Below are 19,007 nucleotides of genomic sequence, written 5' to 3' on the forward strand. Positions count from 1 at the left end.
ATCCCAATATGCAGTTTAGTACGTCCCCAAAAATGACTTCTACTACAGGGCGACTTCGTCTGATAAATACACTGCTACTGGCAGAACGAATATACATATTATATATGATAACTCTACAACTATAACACATACATAATGTACAGTCTCCGTGTAAACATGAGGTAATACACATGAGGTAACCATAGTCCCTCATAACGCGCACCCATACACCGGAAATGACGAACACAAGACCAGGAAGTGTCGCCACGTCTCGCGATATCTGCCGCTGAACGAACGAGATCTCTCTTTTCCCCCAAGGCTCCTGACAAGATGGTGGGTGCTGGTCCGTGTGTGTGAATTGGAATCCGCTTCCATCCTCCGTGTGGGGCGGTGCGGTAGCGGTTGTGTTCGCCGGTGGCGGCGTAGTGGTGTGCCGTGTTGTGCGGTGTGTGGTTATGGGAGGTATTTGTGAAGGGAGCGGCTGTTTGGAGGAGATAGTAACGGCTGGGCCTCTGTGCCGGTTAGTTGAGGCGTGCGGCTCTCGGGTGTTGTGGACGGCGGCCTCTATAGTGCGGTGTATAGCGGGCGGTGTGGGGGCTCTGCACTCAGCTGCATGTAGCCGGACAGGAGGCAGTGAGGCCGCTCTCTGATACAGACCATAGTGGGAAGATCTCAACCGGGTTATTAGGTTCTGATATGACATCTCACTATGTATGGACACTGATCACCTGATTCCCCTTAGCAGGCAGCCAACACGCTGTATAAATAGTACTATAAGGCTTCACCAACTGAGATTCATCTTGTACCTAAGTCTGGCCATACACTATACAATCTGATCGTGTTGTCCTTCTTTAGATCTACCATGAACTGTGGAATACAAGGACCTTCCTGATTTGTTGCTGATCAGATTGTTTAGGTTTATCCTCCATACTTGATGGTAGATCTAAAGGTGATGGCTTAGTTTATTTCAGATACTTATTGTGCCATCATTTTACCCAATGCTTTATGTATATATTGTACATTTTTGTGCCTTATGCTTACCGCACATTACAATCTCCTACATGGATCATAATTCAGCTGGTTCAACAAGGTCCAGCTGAATTTTGACCCATCAATGGCTTCTGTGACTGAACAGAAATTGATCTACCAAGTGACTTCTGTACAACCTCCCTGTTGGATTTTCCCTGCTCAATCAGTGCTACTCAGTGTATTCTGATGGCAGAAGTCTACCTCCTGTCAGAATATGATCGCTCAACAGGGAGGATTCCCTCATCCACATAGTATACAGATGGGGGATCCAGGTAAAAAAAAATGTATAGCATTTTAAGGACGTAAGATTTGTTGGACTTTATAAATGCTATCAGAATAATATATATATCTATCTCATTTTCACACACACCCCAGGAGCGGGTACTCCCCACAAAAAAAGTGCCAAATGAGGCAGACAAGCGGAGCTTCCTCTTTTGGGTGGAGCTCCACTTTAATGTTCTCATCTGATGTTACGATTTTATGGTGAGTTGGTGACCCTCGCGTGTACGTCAGCCGGCTTCCGTCAAAGGCATGACTGAAAAGTCATGCACTGACCGGACTATTGTGGGTGGGGGGTTCTATCCCCTGTCACTACACAGTAGCACAACAGAGGAGATCGCTATACTAACATCGCATGGTTAGTACAGCAGCTTCTCCGGAGCTTTTTTTTTTTTTTTTTTTTCCCCTTCTTTCTTCAGCCCTGCTGGGTTGAACGGGAAAAACTACTAGTGTGTACACGGAATTGTTTGAGTGATATGGATGTAGGAATCTTCCTCCTGATGTGCTATTGTATTCTGGCAGCAGGGACTCCCCTGCCCTGTCAGAATACACTGGTCAGTGCTGCAGCAGTTGATCAATACCTTTCCCAGCAGGACCATTTGGCAGAAGCCAGTCTTAATGATCAGCTTCTGTTGAACAAAAGGAGCTAAAGATGGATCAAAAGTCAGCCGGTTCCTGCTAAACTTGCTGAATTTTGATCAAAACGTTTGCACATTTGATAAAGTAAGGAAAGGTTAGGACCATAGTCAGCCCTACTAGGAAGACCCTCTTTGTTTTGGTGAGCATTGGGATAAAGAGGGAAAACGTAAGCTGGCACAGTAGCAAGAGTAGTGAGGGAAATCCTCCATTGAGGACATTTGTCCCTAAGGCCCTGTTAACATTAGGCGATTTGAAATCATGAGCAAAATCGGCACGATTCTGCCTGCGATTCCAAATTGTGGCAAGATGCTGGATAACAAACACGCATAGGGCTGCCCTATGCATGAAAACACTTGAAAATCGCAAGCTGGAACACTCATTCCCACACCACGATGTCTGAATGGGGCCTTGACTTGGCCATTCATTAGATGAGATTGTTTGTTTTTCTTTCTTTCAGTCTGCACAAAAAAATTATCTTCTCCATTCATGTTTAACAGTGCTGATCGACTAATCTCCTCCTACAGCCATGGGCAGCTCTGTAGAGATCCTTTTCCAGGTGTCCTAAAACAGGAAGTAACTGAGAATTTTCACACTTGGTCATGGAGTAAAATGGATATGGGGGTTAACCGTTTTACTATATATTTGGGTATAATTTAATGGGTAGTACATCTGACTGAAGGCAAACAAAAAAAACTAGCTTAGACGTTAGAGGGTCATCAGGGATGCAGACCACCAGTTCCTAAATATTAGTTGTGTTGGAGCTCTCTGACAGCTTATGGAACCAAAAACAGAAGTTGTCATTAACCACCTCAATACAGGGCACTTTCACCCCCTTCCTGCCCAAGCCATTTTTCAGTTTTCAGCGCTGTCGCACTTTGACAATTGCGCGGTCATGTTACACTGCACCCTAATGACATTTTTATCATTTTTTCCCCACAAATAGAGCTTTCTTTTGTTGGTATTTGATCACCTCTGCGGTTTTTATTTATTGCGCTATAAACAAAAGAAGAGGGACAATTTTGAAAAAACACAATATTTTTTACTTTTTGCTATAATAAATCACCAATTTTTTTTTTTTTTAACAAATTTTTTCCTCAGTTTAGGCCATTATGTATTCTTCTACATATTTTTGGTTAAAAAAAATTGCGATAAGCGTATATTGATTGGTTTGCGCAAAAGTTATGGCGTCTACAAAATAGGGGATAGATTTATAGCATTTTTATTATTTATTTATTTTTTACTAGTAATGGCGGCGATCTGCAATTTTTATTGTGACTGCGATATTGCGGCGGACACATCGGACACTTTTGACACATTTTTGGGACCATTCACATTTTATACAGCGATCAATGCTATAAAATTGCATTGATTACTGTGTAAATGTGACTGGCAGGGAAGGGGTTAACACTAGGGGGTGCTCGAGGGGTTAATGTATGACCTAAGGAGGTGATTCTGACTGGGGGAGGTGACCGATCGGTGTCCCTATGTACAAGGGACACGCCATCGGTCTCCTCTCCTCTCTGACAGGACGTGGATCTGTGTTTACATGCACAGATCCACGCTCCTGCTCTGTTACCCGGCAATTGCGGGTGCCCGGCGGACATCGCGGCCGCCGGGCACGCGCACCGGCGGCGCGCGCGCCCCCCCTAGTGGCTCGGGAGGGCGAGGACGTCATATGACGTCCTCCCAGAACAACAGAAGCCTAGTCCCGCCGTCATATCACGGTGGGCAGTGGCTTAGCGGTTAACATCTAACTCCTTAGCTAGAAACTGCTGGAGTTTTTTGCCGTTGAACCATAAATGACTGGCTTCTCATTAAGGGCACCTTAACAAAAGTATTTTTGGTACTCAAGCAGTGAATGGTATAACATTCTCGCTTTTCTATTTTGCCTGTTGTAGGCGGACGTTGAGCAGAAGAAGAAGAGGACCTTCAGGAAATTCACATACAGAGGAGTGGATTTGGACCAGCTGCTTGATATGTCCTAGTAAGCTATTTTATGTTTCTGTAGGTAATGGAAATACTTGTTGCCTATGATAACAAATGACTGCCAGGCGATAGATAGATATTGTTGGTGGTGGTACCAAGTACACATTTTCCAAGAGATATAGATATACATTTTTTTTTTTTTTTTTTTTTTTTTTTTTTTAAAAACGTGAAGCTTGCCAAAATGTAATGTTATCTTTTATCTTTCTCATGATTTAGTGAGCAAATCATGCAGTTGTACTGTGCTCGCCAACGCCGGCGTCTAAACAGAGGCTTGCGCCGCAAACAGAACTCCCTGCTGAAACGTCTGCGTAAGGCCAAGAAGGAAGCACCTCCCATGGAGAAGCCAGAGGTTATTAAGACCCATCTGAGAGACATGATCATCTTGCCAGAAATGGTTGGCAGCATGGTGGGAGTATACAATGGTAAAGCCTTCAACCAGGTTGAAATTAAGGTAAGTGACCGCTGAAGGCTTGTTGTCGAAATTTACTTTTTAAAATTTAATGGGCTCTAAATGTGTAGCTATATATACTTGGTGAATGTTAGTTTGGCTCAAGTGTATCTAAACCCAAAAACAAAATTTTAATTACATTTCAAGGCTTTTTCACCCAATAATCCTACAAATAACACGTTTTGTCAAGTGGCTGCACCCACTCCCCTATATCTATAGACAGTGCCATGGTTGTCACCCAGGCTGAGGTCTGAGGGACAAGTATTTTTTACAGAATGAAGATAACATTGTACTTTCAGTTCACACCACAGGAAGTGACCAGGACACTGCATTTTTGGCAAGATGAACTGGTGTTTATGCTTGCTGAAAATTTGTCTTGTCCTGAAATTTTAACAAATGCAGCCAAAACCTCAAAGAACTGGTAAGCTGCAGTATATTCAATTTTTAAGCAGTGGTATTGTGCTATCCACAATAGGATATGAAATGGGGAATCCTGGTACCAGAACAGCATTTGGACCACAGGGTGTGCCTAGTCATGTACAATGGTCTCAGTTTTATACAAAGCCAATCATTGGACCCAGGTACTGTCACCAAGATTACAGAATTTCGATAACTGGTATAATGTGCAGGCACCCAGCTTTTAACATTCCCTGCTCCTTCTGAATGTCCAGACTTTTTTGACAAGCAAGTTTTGGCTTGCCTGCCCTTCCCTGCATCCTGTACAGTCCTATTGGCCAGTGAGGCAGCCCTTCATAGTAAGTAGAGATTAAACCCCGTCGCTGGTAATACCGCTTTTGTATGCCAAAACATCTTGGTTGTAGGCAGTTTTGGTGTTTGAAAACTCCTGTGCTGGGCAGAAGTTGAGGCTCAATGTACAGTCTGGGCCTATGATCCAAGGGCTTGATAAGGATCAGTTTGAAGCATTACTACCTTCGAAATTTGTTAGACCCAAGCAGTGCTCTTCTCACTGCTGCCTGGTTAAATAATGGAATTGCATTACATCTTTCCCAAACTTGGTTTTTAAAAACACTTGCATTCTCTTAAGTATGCTTCCATCTAATTTGCTTCAGAGGAAGTGGCTTCTGGTCAATTATGGGAGATTGGCCGCTTATTCATTTCTGTATGTAGAACATAGGTTTACAGTGTCCCCTAGTGACAATCTAGAAGCAACTTCTGCTGGAAATTGAGGTAGAAACATGCTTTTGGATATGCAACAGTGATTATTTTCTTGCTGGAGGTCTGTGGTGTAATTTTTTTTTTTTTATTTATTTATTTTTTTTTTTGGGTCCCTCCCCGCTGTACACCTTACACCAATGTGTTTTGCCTTTTTGTATACAGTTATTTGCAGCCCTGCACATTTCTGATGTCCAGACTTTACTGTCACTTTTAAATTGTTTGGCCTGAACAAACTACGGTATTTCCTTCAACATGCGCCTGCTGGGTGTGCTGTATAAATTGTATGAAACCTCAGCTACATACAGTATACAGCACTGTTCAGGTGTGAGACGGGACCTTCCTGTCTCATACCCATAACAAAATCGCATAGGACTAAGCGGCACTCAGACATTCATAGCCAGTTTTGTATTCTATCAATGAATGCAAAGCTTTCTGTAATTTGAGTCGGAGGGGCATGCTGATGACGACACAATCTCCAAAACCTTTTTTTCCATTGCCCTTTGAGACACAGGAATTCCGAAACAGACTGTTTTAGAGTGAGTTTGCACCAGTGCTATGTTTTGGCAGGTGCGTTAATTGTACAGACGGTTCCCATTGACTTTATTGGACTGTGTTTTCTGAAATCGCATCAAAGAGTATGCAGAAGGTTGATGTGCCTTCATGAAAACGCATGGTCTAATAGTCAATGGGCGTGAGCCTAAAACCACATGTAAAATGTGGCTTTTTTTTTTTTTTCTTGTTGACTTCAGTCAAGATTCCCACATTGCTGCTTGATCTGAGTTTTGCATAGCCACTATCTGGGTCGGAGAATCCTTGGCAATGGCTTCAGAATATCTACCTAGACTTGCGCAGCACTGGATGATTACAAGGCTAGCCTTGAATGTAACGTTCAGGTACTAAACTTGGCTCTGGACCTGCAAATCACTACAATGCAATGGCACAGATTCTCAGGGTACCCTGTCTTTAAAGAATTTTAATTGGACTTTGACAGAAGAGCCTATTGGTGTTTTCTGTCATAAATGCTTGTCTGCCTGTCAGTGACGTACACTGATCCGTGCAGGTCAGGATACACATACAGCACCTCCATGACTCCTGTCTGAATCGAGAAGGAAGATAGAAGCTCCTGTGACCAGTAGGAGTGCTGACCATGCAATGCTGGAGGGGATCGTTTGTCAGGTAGTCTGACATAATGTGCAAATATGTTGTGCATACTAGCACATCATGGCTATACCCTCCTAGGTAACCATAAAAAAAAAAAAAAAAAAATGCAGCGTTTAACATCTATGCTGAGTGGCTGCATATTTGCGTACCAAAATGAACACAAACCTGTGTGCCGAGAGCACTCTCCTGGCAGTTACTGGTGCCTAACTGAAAGCTCCTGATGGCTGTGATCGTCTAGTTTCCTTATGTTCGGGTAGTGTTTCCACTGCTTTTGGTGGATTCCTGGATAGGGGCCTATTCTTGTGGAAGCTTCCCTTTGACAACAGTTCTCCTATCTTGTAAGATGTTCACATCTATCTAGCATTGTTTTGGGCATTAATGTTAGATATTCCCAAATCAATTTGGAACTGTCAGTGGCTGTTGCTGATCCCGCTGTTGACTGCTTTTGGACATCCTGACTGTTTCTGAATTTGTATACCTTTTCAATGGATGATGGTGAAAATGAGATTTTTGTGCTTGCTCTAAAATTCATTTTTTTTTTTTTTTTTTTTTCCTTGGTCCATTGGGGGATAGACCTTGCCCCCTCTGTTGGTTTGGTCCTGCTGTATGTACTGCTTACTCACAGAACTGAGGCATGCTAGGTAGAAGGGTCATGTGGGGGTGGCTTAAAATTCTTTATCAGTGTTTCAACCTCCTGTAGGCCACAGGATAACCCTGACTGTTTCTGAATTCTGTTTGTTCTCAAAAGACCCAAAGTACAATGGCAGCTTCAGGTTTTTAGAAAAAAGTGAAAAGGTGAACACCCTGGTGGTAACTGTCAAGGGTGGGATTTCCCATACTTTGGGGAGATTCCTATAACTTGACAAAATTCTTACAGGATCTATGTTCAGATTATAAAATCAATCTGAATGTTTGCAGAATACATAGGTTCAATATGTTAAGCTGGCCAGTGAAAAGGCCAAATTTTATTGATGCGAAAATTAGCAATTTGTATATGAAGGGTACTGGTTGCTGCGCATGGTTGTGTACTTGAACAATGTTTCTCAGGAGGACAATTCTTGGGTGTATGTCAGCAAATCCTAGCTACTTTAAGTGAAATTGCTCTCAGAATGGCATAATCATGACTTTTCTGCCTAGATGCGATCTATACCACACTTTCATATGTGCTTATGTGTGTTGTGCTAATTTTTGTACAGGGACCTTGGGATATAAATAAATTGTAGAGATTTAGTGTTTTTTTTTGCTTTTTAACACATTTAACATTTTTGTTTCTGCAGCCTGAAATGATTGGTCATTACTTGGGTGAATTCTCCATCACATACAAGCCTGTAAAGCATGGCAGACCTGGTATTGGTGCCACCCACTCCTCTCGTTTCATTCCTCTGAAGTAACATTCTAAATATGTAAATAAAAGGATGTTTTCCAGTCTCTGCGGTGTCTTGTCTAATGCTGTACACGGAGTCCAGTTCTGTGTGTATGTATATTATTCGTAGAAGAATCCTGTGTGATGTGTTGTGTGTTTATTTATTTTTTCTTCAAATGAAGGTATACCTACAAAAAGAATACTCCTCTTTGCTCAGATCTTAGAAATCCTCTTGTGAAGCCCTCAGGGAAATTGACACTTAAAGTGGAGGGCCACCCTAAAATAGAAAATAGCATGAAAAATCTTTACAAAAAAAAATTTAAACTTACCTGAACCCTTGTCTTCCTAATCTGCCTCTTCCTATTCTGCGGCGTGTTCTGCTCCTAGCTGAGCTGCCCCGTTGCCTTATGAGAACTGTGTGTGTTCCCAGAAAACCACGGGGGCCATTCACAGATCACTGCGCTGCTCGTGCGTGTGTAGTAGGAAACTGGCAGTGAAGCTGCAAGGCTCCACTGCCTGTTTCCCTTACTTAGGATGGTGGTCCTGAGAGCCGAGGGACCAGGCGGCTGAAATCACGGGAACCCAGGATAGGTAAGTCTACTTATTTAAAGTCAGCAGCTACAGTGTTTGTAGCTGCTGACTTTAAAAAAAAAAATAGTGGCCAGAATCCTGCTTAAGGCTGGATTCACACCTATGCATTTTTTGTGCATTTTGCAGATTTGCACTACAGAATGTGTTCCATAGGAAACAATGTTAAATGCACTGTAGTGCAAATCTGCAAAAAGCACTAAAAATGCATAGGTGTGAATCCAGCCTTATGCAGTGCTGTACTCCTGTCACCTGCAGCTCCATCTTGCTGTTGTCCACATCCCTACACTCAAGCAGTGATGCTTGGCATGCCATGTTTTGAATACTTGTGTATAGCAACAGGGTTTCTTTTAAATGAAGGCACAATATTTTCCTACTGTTATCAGTTTGGGTCATGTATTCTCATGTGAATGTTCAGCCCAAAGATTTTTAACATGTTTATTAGACTGACAGCCATTCTAATAGAAAGTGTCCATATATTCATAACTACTTAGTTTAAAATACATATGTTTCTTTAACCATGCAGGCACCATAACTGGTTTAGCTTGGTTTCAAGGCTAAAGTTATGTCATGTGACCATGCATCACTTCTAGCAGGGTTACAGGACACATTGCAGACCGTATTGCCTGTATTCCATAGTTTGTCCAGCCTGAGACAATCTGTAGGCTGTGATTGGGAGAGTGTGTGTGTGTGTGTGTGTGTGTGTGTGTGTGTGTGTGTGCGCGCGTGCAATAGGTGGGCTGTGATTGCTTGAGGGGAGGGGGAATGTGGTGGCTAAACAAACTACCAATACAGGAATGCTGTCTGTACAGTGTCCTGTATCTGGCCAGCCATAGGATGAAAACTGCCAATGCAACAGAGATCAGCTTCTGTGCTTTGTATGGTCCGTTTTTAGAGCAAGGAAGAAAGGCGACTGACCTAATCACCCAGGTACTTCAGATGGGAGAAGTACATGAAAATGACTGATTTATAATAAAGTACAATTGCACACATGGAAGAAAAATTAGCAAAACCTGCACTTTAAAGGATAACACCTTGGCAAAAAAGTTGTAATTGAATGCACATACTTTTTGCTGTTAAAAAAAATAAACTTTTTTTTTTTTTTTTTATTGCAAGGAGCCTGGAAAGCACCTGGTGATCGTGGGTGCAATGCAGGGCTCTTGCAGGTGGTCTGTGTAAGGGTACCTCATACGGGCAGGCAGTTACACACCGACAGGAAGCATTAATGAACTACATGGAGCGCTCAACAGTGCCCTGGTAGTTGCTTCAGAACTACAAGCTGACAGCCACAAAGGCTGTCGGCACTTGTGGTTCTCACATTCACAGAACACAATGAATGACGTGGCCTGAGCCCTGTACAACTGTCGGTGGAGGGGGGGGGGGTGAGATCTGCTGTCACAAAGGGGCTACTGCATCTGTAACCTGCTACACCCTGAATATGGGTGTAACATGTTATGAAAAGTAAGCTTATCCTTTAAGAACAAGTATGGCCAAAGCTCTTTTTTTTTTTTTTTTTTTTTTTTTTTTTTTTTTTTTGGGGCCCTACTTCTCCTTTACTTCACCTTCGTTCTGCACTCCTGTGACCTGTTTTCAGCCAACAGTGGGCTAAAGAATCGCATCACTCAGCTGGTCCAGGCTCTGGATTGATCCCAACTTTACATTTGGGATCCACACAGAGGCTTGGACTGGCTCAGGCTCCCAGCAAGCCACGAGAGCCTGTGCCAGCTCTCCCACACCCCAGCGTCCCAACTGACAGTCACAAGCTCTCTGCTTATTGAGGGCTGAGCAATCAGGTCTTTGATTTGCCCTTTTCTCAGTCTCTGAAATCTACCCAGGTGAGTTTTTTTTTTTCTTTAAGAAACCATACTTGTATTGTAATTGTGACATTTATTACAGATGGATTACTGGCATAATATCAGACATAATATAATGCGGTGCATGAAGTTTTGCAGCAGGGAATTTTACAGCTTTTACAGATGCTCTTGGGGTTTTGCTGGCTCCATGGTCCAATCAAATGTATAGTCTTTTATGTGTCATGGCCTAAGTGAAATTCTTTTTAAGGCTGAGTTCACACTTGTGACTTGGATGCATATTTACCCACATCCAATTCACAGGTCAGGAGACTGACCAGCTCTCATTGGAGGCGGTTCACACATCTCTGGAATGGCTGCGGAGCGGTTTGCAGAAGAGTCCTGTTTGTCTTCTGGTCTGTTTTCAGGTCCAAAATCTGACCTGAAATTGTGAACCGGGATGCACTGGACCCCTGCTGTAAGCTGCTCCGCACAACAGTGTGAACTCAGCCTAAAACCCTTCTAAACGCCTCTCCCACACATGTGAAGAGGGAAATTTGGTATTAAAGATCCTTGGTACTGATATTTTTGGGAATTATATACTGATATTATATATAACTTTAAGGGTCACCTGCTTTTAGTTTGGATCTGTTCGTAGGAGGTTTGTTTTTTTTTTTTTTTTTTATTTAAACTTTACGTCATTCTTATGCCTCTGACACTTCACTTAGAGCAGATACTTGCACATGGTACCCTACTTAAAGCAGCTCTCTGGTGAATATCATACATTTAGGAGCTATATGTTTCTTGCCATCTGATATTTTAAATCAAGTGAACACACACATATATTATGAATATATTTACAATTTTTTTCTTTGGCTTATACTGTTGCCTGACAGGAGCATTAAGTGCTGGAAAACACTCTAGGCCAGCTAGTGATAACTCTTTCTAAACGGAATTTTTCTCTATATTCCTTTGAGGTAAGGAAATTCATGAATGATGTGGGACTTTGGCAAATGGTTGTATGCCAGCCCCTGGATAACATCCCCACTCTTCTACAACAACACATTTATTGGGAGCCTTTTCTGACTTCAAGGAATATTTTCTTTGGTGACCTCAGATCCCTACATGCTTGCTTGTGTTGGTTTATGGAGCAGATATGATTCCTTTGGACTAGCATTGGAGGCTGTACCATGTCTAACTTTAGGCTGCCACCAGACCTTCTGTTTACATGTTCTACAAAGTTGGCATTGTGCCCTTATCTGCTGTGAGTTTTGAGCATAAGGTCCTTCGGGTGTCTTGCTACAGGCAGGCCTCAGCCCTTTGTTGCTTTCTTGGGTGTAGTAATATTTGCTGTGTTGCCCACCCCTCCTGCCATACTCTACAGCCTGCGTTAAAAATTCTATGGCATGGGTGCAGCAGCTGCCCCCCGCTTTATAAGAGAGTATTTCAATTTTAGAATAATTTTGTATGACGGTTATGCCAAATTCACTTATGCTAAAACAAGTGTTCCGACATCAGAAGAATAAGGTGTTTTTGGTCACCACATCCCGGTTTAGAGTGAAAGAAGGAAAAAAACCCTTGGGAAATGGGACTTTGGAAGTGACCAATACACCAAATCGTATCAAAAAAAATATTTATTGTGTAAATTTAGAAATAGTTAAAGTTGTCACAGTGGACATAGAAATATGACAACATGTGAAATAAACAAGGCATGTACAGACATTTAATTACATCTCTGAACCCAACGTTTCTGGCTAGATGCCTTCAGGGGTTATTTACAAACAGCACAAATATCTATTGAAAAAACACATCTATAATTAAAAAGACAGTAAACATAGGCTGAAACTGTAGGCAAATGTTAATGGGAATATCAAACACATACCAATGGTATCAACTGTTTGTATGAAGAGCAAAAAAGGAAGGACCTAGAGGGACCCCCCCCCCCCCCCCCCAGAAGCACAGAGAGACCGGACGGATAAGTCTTGAGGGCTAGACACCTCACAAGCAAAGGAGATATTCCAGTGAAGGTCCAACCGGTGATCACAAAAATGTCATCAGAACTGGTATGATCTGGGTAGGTAAAAATAACACAGCTCTGCTTGTTTACCTCCCCCTTCTGCTGCCATATTTGGTACCTTTCGGGGGAGCGGGAAGCGAGTACCTGGCTTTGACTTCCCAGAAGTTCAGCCCCCTCCTTCCCCTGCGCATGTGCAAGGCTTTACTGCCGGTTTCACTTACAAAAATGGCGGTGGCAGCATTTGAGATCCACTTGAAAAAAATCAGCTGGGGCAAAGACACCGCTGGATTTGTGCGTGGACAGGTATGTGTCCTAATATTAAAAGTCAGCAGCTACAGTATTTGTAGCTGCTGACTTTTAATTTTTTTTCTGAAGGAACCTGGAGCTTCTCTTTATGCCATGGTATTGACAAATTGGTTTTAAAGTCCCTTGGGTTATTTAAGGCATTCATGGTCAAAAAAATTATGTAAATCCTTAAATTAGAACTTTATAGTCCTGTTTGCGGATCATCTGATTCAGCACCTTAGAGCCTTGTTCCAGAGAACAGTCAGAAGGCCCTGGAGAAGCTGAGCAGCAATGTCTCATCTATTCAAAAGATCCTGAAAAGGAGAAATTCAAAGTAGAGCCATTGGAAGGGAAACCACAAAAATTTGTAGGGCTGATTTACTAAAACTGGAGAGTGCAAAATCTGGTGCAGTTCTGCATAAAAACCAATCGGCTTCCAGGTTTTAGTGTCAAAGTTTAATTGAACAAGCTGAAGTTAGAAGCTTATTAGCTACCATGCAGAGCTCCATCTGATTTTGCAATCTCCAGTTTTAGTAAATCAACCCCTATGGAAGATATAGATGAGCTCTTAAAAGCCATACATGGTACTTTTTGTTTAATAAAAAAAATTTCAAATGAAGGCGGCCCCTTTCACACAGACGGACCGTCCATCCATTTTTCTTCCATCCGTCGACGGACGACAATGCATTCCTATGGGCAAACGGATGACCATCCGTTACCATCAGTTAACCTCCGCTTCCGTTTTTATCCGTTTTTTTTAACGTACAAAGCTACGTCCAGATCCGTCAAAATGGATATTAACTGACGTTAACTGACAATGTCCGTCAACGTCCGATCAGTTAAGATCCGTTTTGAAGAAATAATTCAAAGTTCATACTTTGACAAATAAAAAAACAAAGTGAAAAAATCTTTATTTTAAAAGGGTTATGCAGAATAATAAAACTAAAACTGTTTTGAACATATCATGTGCTTTTGTGTCTTTTTATGCTATCAAAACACAATGAAATACCCAAATTAATGAATTAATAAATTAAAATTTGCACTGCATTATATATATATATATAGGTACTGCCATGAAACTTCTCCTGATGGAGATAGAAAGTAGTCGGCAAATTGTTCACGCATGGCAGTGTAGGATGGGTGGAGCAAGGCTTTCTAGGTAATTTCTTTAAATGCAAAGAAACTGCTGTAAATGGATGAAAACGGATACAAAAACGGATGAAAAAACGGATGTAAACGTGTACATTAACGGATGAAGACGGATGAAAACGGAGATTAACGGAACAGATGACGGATGAAGATGGATGAAGCAACGGATAAGAACTGATACGTTTTTAACGTGGCTAAACTGATGGTGCTCGTGTGAAAGGGGCCTAAGGGCCAGTTGACACTGGTGTAATGCCAGACATCGCATGTGCTTTGCTGTTTAGATCACATGCTGCAATGTGTATTCAGCCATATTCGCATCGCATTCGGACCAAACCCGTGCAGGACACTTTTTTTTTGTCGGCATCAGAATTCACAGTTCGCATTGTGAACTGATCTGGGGGTGTCATTAACTTTGCATTGACACCTGCAGCGGTTTGCATGGGGCAGTGTGAACTGCCGGGGATTCAGGTGTGATGCGGGAACCTGCACTGGATTTGCAGGGTTTCCCGCATCACACCAGTGTGAAACGGCCCTTAAAACCATACATGGTCCCCTTTTGTTTTGTAAAAAAAAAAAAAAAATGACAGCTGAAAATTTGATTTAAAAATAGGTGTGCTTAAAAAAAGTGTGAAATATATTTGGTATGCAAAGCAGTTCAAAAGTTATTAAAAGTTAATGAACCACTGCTTTCCAAAATTGTAAAATTTAGTCTGGTCATAAAGATTTTTATTACGTTGATATATTAAAGGGTTAAAATTATTCAAGACTCCAACAAAATGGTATTTATTGTCTGTGCAAACTTTAAAGCATTGCAGTAAAGTAATTTTTTTTTTTATTTGACTCACATTGCTTGCTCATCCATGTTTTTTTAGTTGCCACTAGAGGGAGTGCATTGTTCTCCATGGGTTGGCATAAATTTGCCATGAAAGAGGTGAACAGAACCTAGGTGTCTATAAAATGGTAACAGCATTATTAACCACTTCAGCTCCGGAAGGTTTATGACCAGGCCATTTTTTGAGTTGACAATTGCGCAGTTGTGCGACACTGTACCCAAATAAAATGTATGTCCTTTTTTTTCCCCCACAATTAGAGGTTTCTTTTGGTGGTATTTGATTACCTCTGCGGTTTTTTTTTTTTGCGCTATAAACAAAAAAAGGCAGACAATTTTGAAAAAAAAAAAGAATTTTACTTTCTGTTATATAACATGCAATAAAAAAAGTAAAAAATCTAATTTCTTCATCAGTTTAGGCCAATATGTATTCGGCTACACATTTTTTGGTAAATCAAAGGGTTAAATGTGTTCCTAGGGAGTTTTTACTAACTGTGGGGGAGGTGCTTCCCTACTAACAGAATGGCGATCGGCCTTGTTTACATCGGCAGATCACCATTCTGCCTCTCTCCCGAACGATTGCCAGGTGCCTGCTGATTGGCTACCAGACCCGGAAGTGCAGAATCATGTACAGGTACGTGAGTCTGCGCAGAGGAGCCACCCACCTGCAGTGAATGTATGTGGGGTGGTCGGCAAGAGGTTAAATGAGTCAGAGAAGTTATCCCCCCCTCACTGATTGCTACCAACGGTAGGGCAACATTCTTCCCACTTACATTGACAGGGTACTATCCCTCCTATTGACACAATGACTGGGAACTATTTCTCCCGTTGACACAAACGATGGGGCACAATTCTTAGGCTGCATGCGCATGATCGCGGGCTGAATCGCCACGATTCTGCCCTGAGATTTCAAATTGCTGAAAAACGCAGGAAGCAATTGCGAAGTCATTACTTCTGATGAAACCCCAATCACGCCGCAATTTTGACGTAATTGACGGGCGGTAAATTGCGCTGCAATCTCAGCAAATCGCTCACATGGAACACACTTCTTTTGGAGCAACATCACCCATCAATTACGTCAAAATTGCGACGCAATTGGGGTGCCATTAGAAGTAATGGCATCGCAATCGCATCCTGCGATTTGCAGCTAATTGAAATTGCGGGGAGGAATTCCGCCCACGATCATGTGTGAATGCAGTCTAAGCAAAGTTTGAACCTCTGTCATGTTCTTATTGCTATCTGTGTCCACAATAGGGAGATTTCCACTCAATTCCTTTCGTGCTGACACCCTGCCACACATGGTGTCCTTGGTCCACGAAGTGAGGTGACACAGGCAGAAATTCAAATCCTATCAATATCAAAAGGGTATTTTTTATTAAAGTGGACCTTTCCTCCTCATAATAAACCACCAACACTCTTTAACGTATGCAGGGTAATGATTGAAGTGATTGTAAACAATCACCTTGTAAAACAATCTATTCCATTTAAAATAGAAATGAAAAGCAAAATATTCGCGTATAGATATAAAAAAAAACATTATACGTACCCTTCTTCCCTTTTTTTTTTTTTTTTTCCCAGTGAAAGGCTGTGCAGTGGAGGTGTGTCAGGACAAGTCTGATCATTGGAGGAGAGTACACTGAGTTCCCAGCATAGCTGGAGAACTGACCACGGTGTGTTCTGCTGCTTAGTGTGGTCAGTTTTTAATAGGACAGCAGTGGGACTGGCAGGAACACCAGGGATTTCACACAAAGGAAGCAATACAAAGAAAACATGATACTTTTTCCTACAAATACATGGTACAGCAGGCACATATCAGGAATATGAAATGTTGGGTTAACACACACTTTAAGCTCCAAGGGGCATGACGAAACACGTTGTGGGCATTGTCTGTTGGAGCCTGGCTGAGGCTGTGGTTGCCACATACCACATTACACATCTGTCTCAATGTGTGGCTTATGTACACTTATCTTACCATACACTGACGTTTGAAGCCGGGACAAGCTCCTACCCCAGCTGGCACTCATATCGGTGGACATAGGATTAGTACTCCTTCAAAGTCTGAGCGGCTCACACTATTTTCTATTTGGTTCATAGTGACTCAAAATACATATACATGTTTGAGTTTTTTCCTCCTACCTTACAATAAAGTCTCATGCCTCAATTGCTGTGTGCCTGGCCACTGTGCCGCCATTGTCAAAAATGTGTCACCCCTCAAATGAGATCTGGCGCATATGATGTACGTAATCTGGTGGCAGCTTGTCATCGAAGGACACCAAGCCACCCCAGATCACGCATGCGCCGTAAGAGATCTGATGCAGTTTGTTATTGTTTAAAGTGGAGCTCCACCAAAAAGGGGAAGTTCTGCTTTAAGCACTCCTTCCCCCCCAAATATGCCACATTTGGCATGTCATTTTTTTGGGGGGAGGGGAAAGGTACCTAGTTTTCACAGGTACCTGCTCCCATTTCCGCTCGAGCCGCCGAGCGGAAGTTCTCCTCTCCCCCCTCCCTCCTTGCAATGTTCTGGGACACGTCACAGGTCCCAGAAATTGCCCGACCAATGGGGAGGCCTCTGCATCACTGGATCCAGGGACAGGTGAGTGTCTGTTTATTAAAGGTCAGCAAATACACTTTTTGTAGCTGTTGACTTTTAACCACTTCAGCCCCAGAAGATTTTACCCCCTTCCTGACCAGAGCACTTTTTACAATTTGGCACTGCATCACTTTAACTGACAATTGCGCTGTCATGCAATGCTGTACCCAAACGCAATTTGTGTCCTTTTTTTCCCCACAAACAGAGCTTTCTTTTGGTGGTATTTCATCACCTCTGGGGTTTTTATTTTTTGCGCTATAAACAAAAAAAGAGCGACAATTTTGAAAAAAAACAACAATATTTTTTACTTTTTGCTGTAATCAATATCCCAAAAATGTTTTTAAAAACAAATTTCTTCATCAGTTTAGGCCAATATATATTCTATATATTTTTGGTAAAAAAATCGCAATAAGCATATATTGATTGGTTTGTGCAAAAGTTATAGCATCTACAAACTATGGGAAAGATTTATGGCATTTTTATTATTATAATTTTTTTTTACTAGTAATGGCAGTGATCTGCGATTTTTAGCAGTATTGCGACATTGCGGCGGACAGATCGGACACTTTTGACACATTTTTGGAACCATTGACATTTAGACTCCTTTCACACTGGGGAGTTTTTCAGGCGCTTTTGGGCTAAAAAATAGCACCTGTAAAGCGCCTGAAAAAATGACTCCCCTGCAGCCCCAGTGTGAAAGCCTGAGTGCTTTCACACTGGGGCGGTGCGCTTGCAGGACGTTAGAAAAAGTCCTGCAAGCAGCATCTTTCGGGCAGTGGAGGAGCGGTGAATACACCGCTCCTTCACCGCACCTGCCCATTGAAATCAATGGGCAAAGCCAAAGCGCCTGCAAAGCACTTTGCGGGCGCTTTTACTTTTAACCCTTTATTCGGCCGCTAGCGGGGGGTTAAAAGCGCCCTGCTAGCAGCCAAAAAGGCACTGTTTTACCGCTAACGCCCCCACGCCCAAGTGTGAAAGTGCCCTTATACAGCAATCAGTGCTATAAAAATGCACTGATTACTGTGTAAATGTCACTGGTAGGGAAGGGGTTAACACTAGGGGCGATCAAGGGGTTAAATGTGTGTTCTAACTCTATGGGAATAGGACGGACTGGGGGAGGAAACATATCGCTGTTCCTACTTGCTAGGAACAAACAATATTTCTCCTCTCCCCTGACAGAACAGGGATTTGTGTATTTACACACACAAATCCCCGTGCTGGCTCTCGTGCCCACTAACGCGGGTGGCTGGCGGCGATCGCGCCCCCGGCCACGCGCATTGGGTCCCCTGTCGCGCAGTGGGCATGCGCCTCTGGCGGCTCTTAAAGGGAACAACGTACCAATACGTTGAACAAAGAAAAATTCCTACGAGCCAAAATGAACCTAGTGCTAAAAGTAAGCACTACACAGCCGCATACATTAATCACGCCTTGTAATGCATGTGAAATATTAAATAAATAAATAAATATGATGTGCTAGAGTGTGCTAACCGTGCCCTAATCCTGGCACACAGAGATACAGTGCATATACAACAGAGTATAAAATAATTTAACCCCAATATGTGCTATATCCCCCAAGATAAACAAAACTTAATGTGCACAAATAAACAGTGCAGTGAGCATGTGAAATGGTAATATCAACAAAATGCTCCAAACTGAATCAGTGCAAACCTGGTGCTAAAAGTGCAATAAACAAATAAAT

General features: G+C 42.3%; 1 protein-coding gene across 1 annotated transcript; it reads left to right on the plus strand.

The window, feature by feature from the left end:
* The first annotated feature begins 240 nt into the window (after positions 1-240).
* Positions 241-8,125, plus strand: RPS15 (ribosomal protein S15). Its single transcript, XM_073596675.1, has 4 exons — positions 241-312; positions 3,825-3,910; positions 4,129-4,363; positions 7,975-8,125. Exons 1-4 carry the CDS (start codon positions 310-312, stop codon positions 8,086-8,088), a joined length of 438 nt encoding a protein of 145 aa, XP_073452776.1. The 5' UTR covers positions 241-309; the 3' UTR covers positions 8,089-8,125.
* Positions 8,126-19,007: the final 10,882 nt, after the last annotated feature.

This window comes from Aquarana catesbeiana, linkage group LG01 (assembly GCF_042186555.1).
Source record: "Aquarana catesbeiana isolate 2022-GZ linkage group LG01, ASM4218655v1, whole genome shotgun sequence".
NCBI lineage: Eukaryota > Metazoa > Chordata > Amphibia > Anura > Ranidae > Aquarana > Aquarana catesbeiana.

Excerpts from the sequence above, each read along its gene's own strand:
- RPS15 (XM_073596675.1), top strand. Across the intron at positions 3,911-4,128 it reads CAGCTGCTTGATATGTCCTA|TGAGCAAATCATGCAGTTGT; the intron begins GTAAGCTATTTT and ends CTCATGATTTAG. Across the intron at positions 4,364-7,974 it reads TCAACCAGGTTGAAATTAAG|CCTGAAATGATTGGTCATTA; the intron begins GTAAGTGACCGC and ends TTGTTTCTGCAG.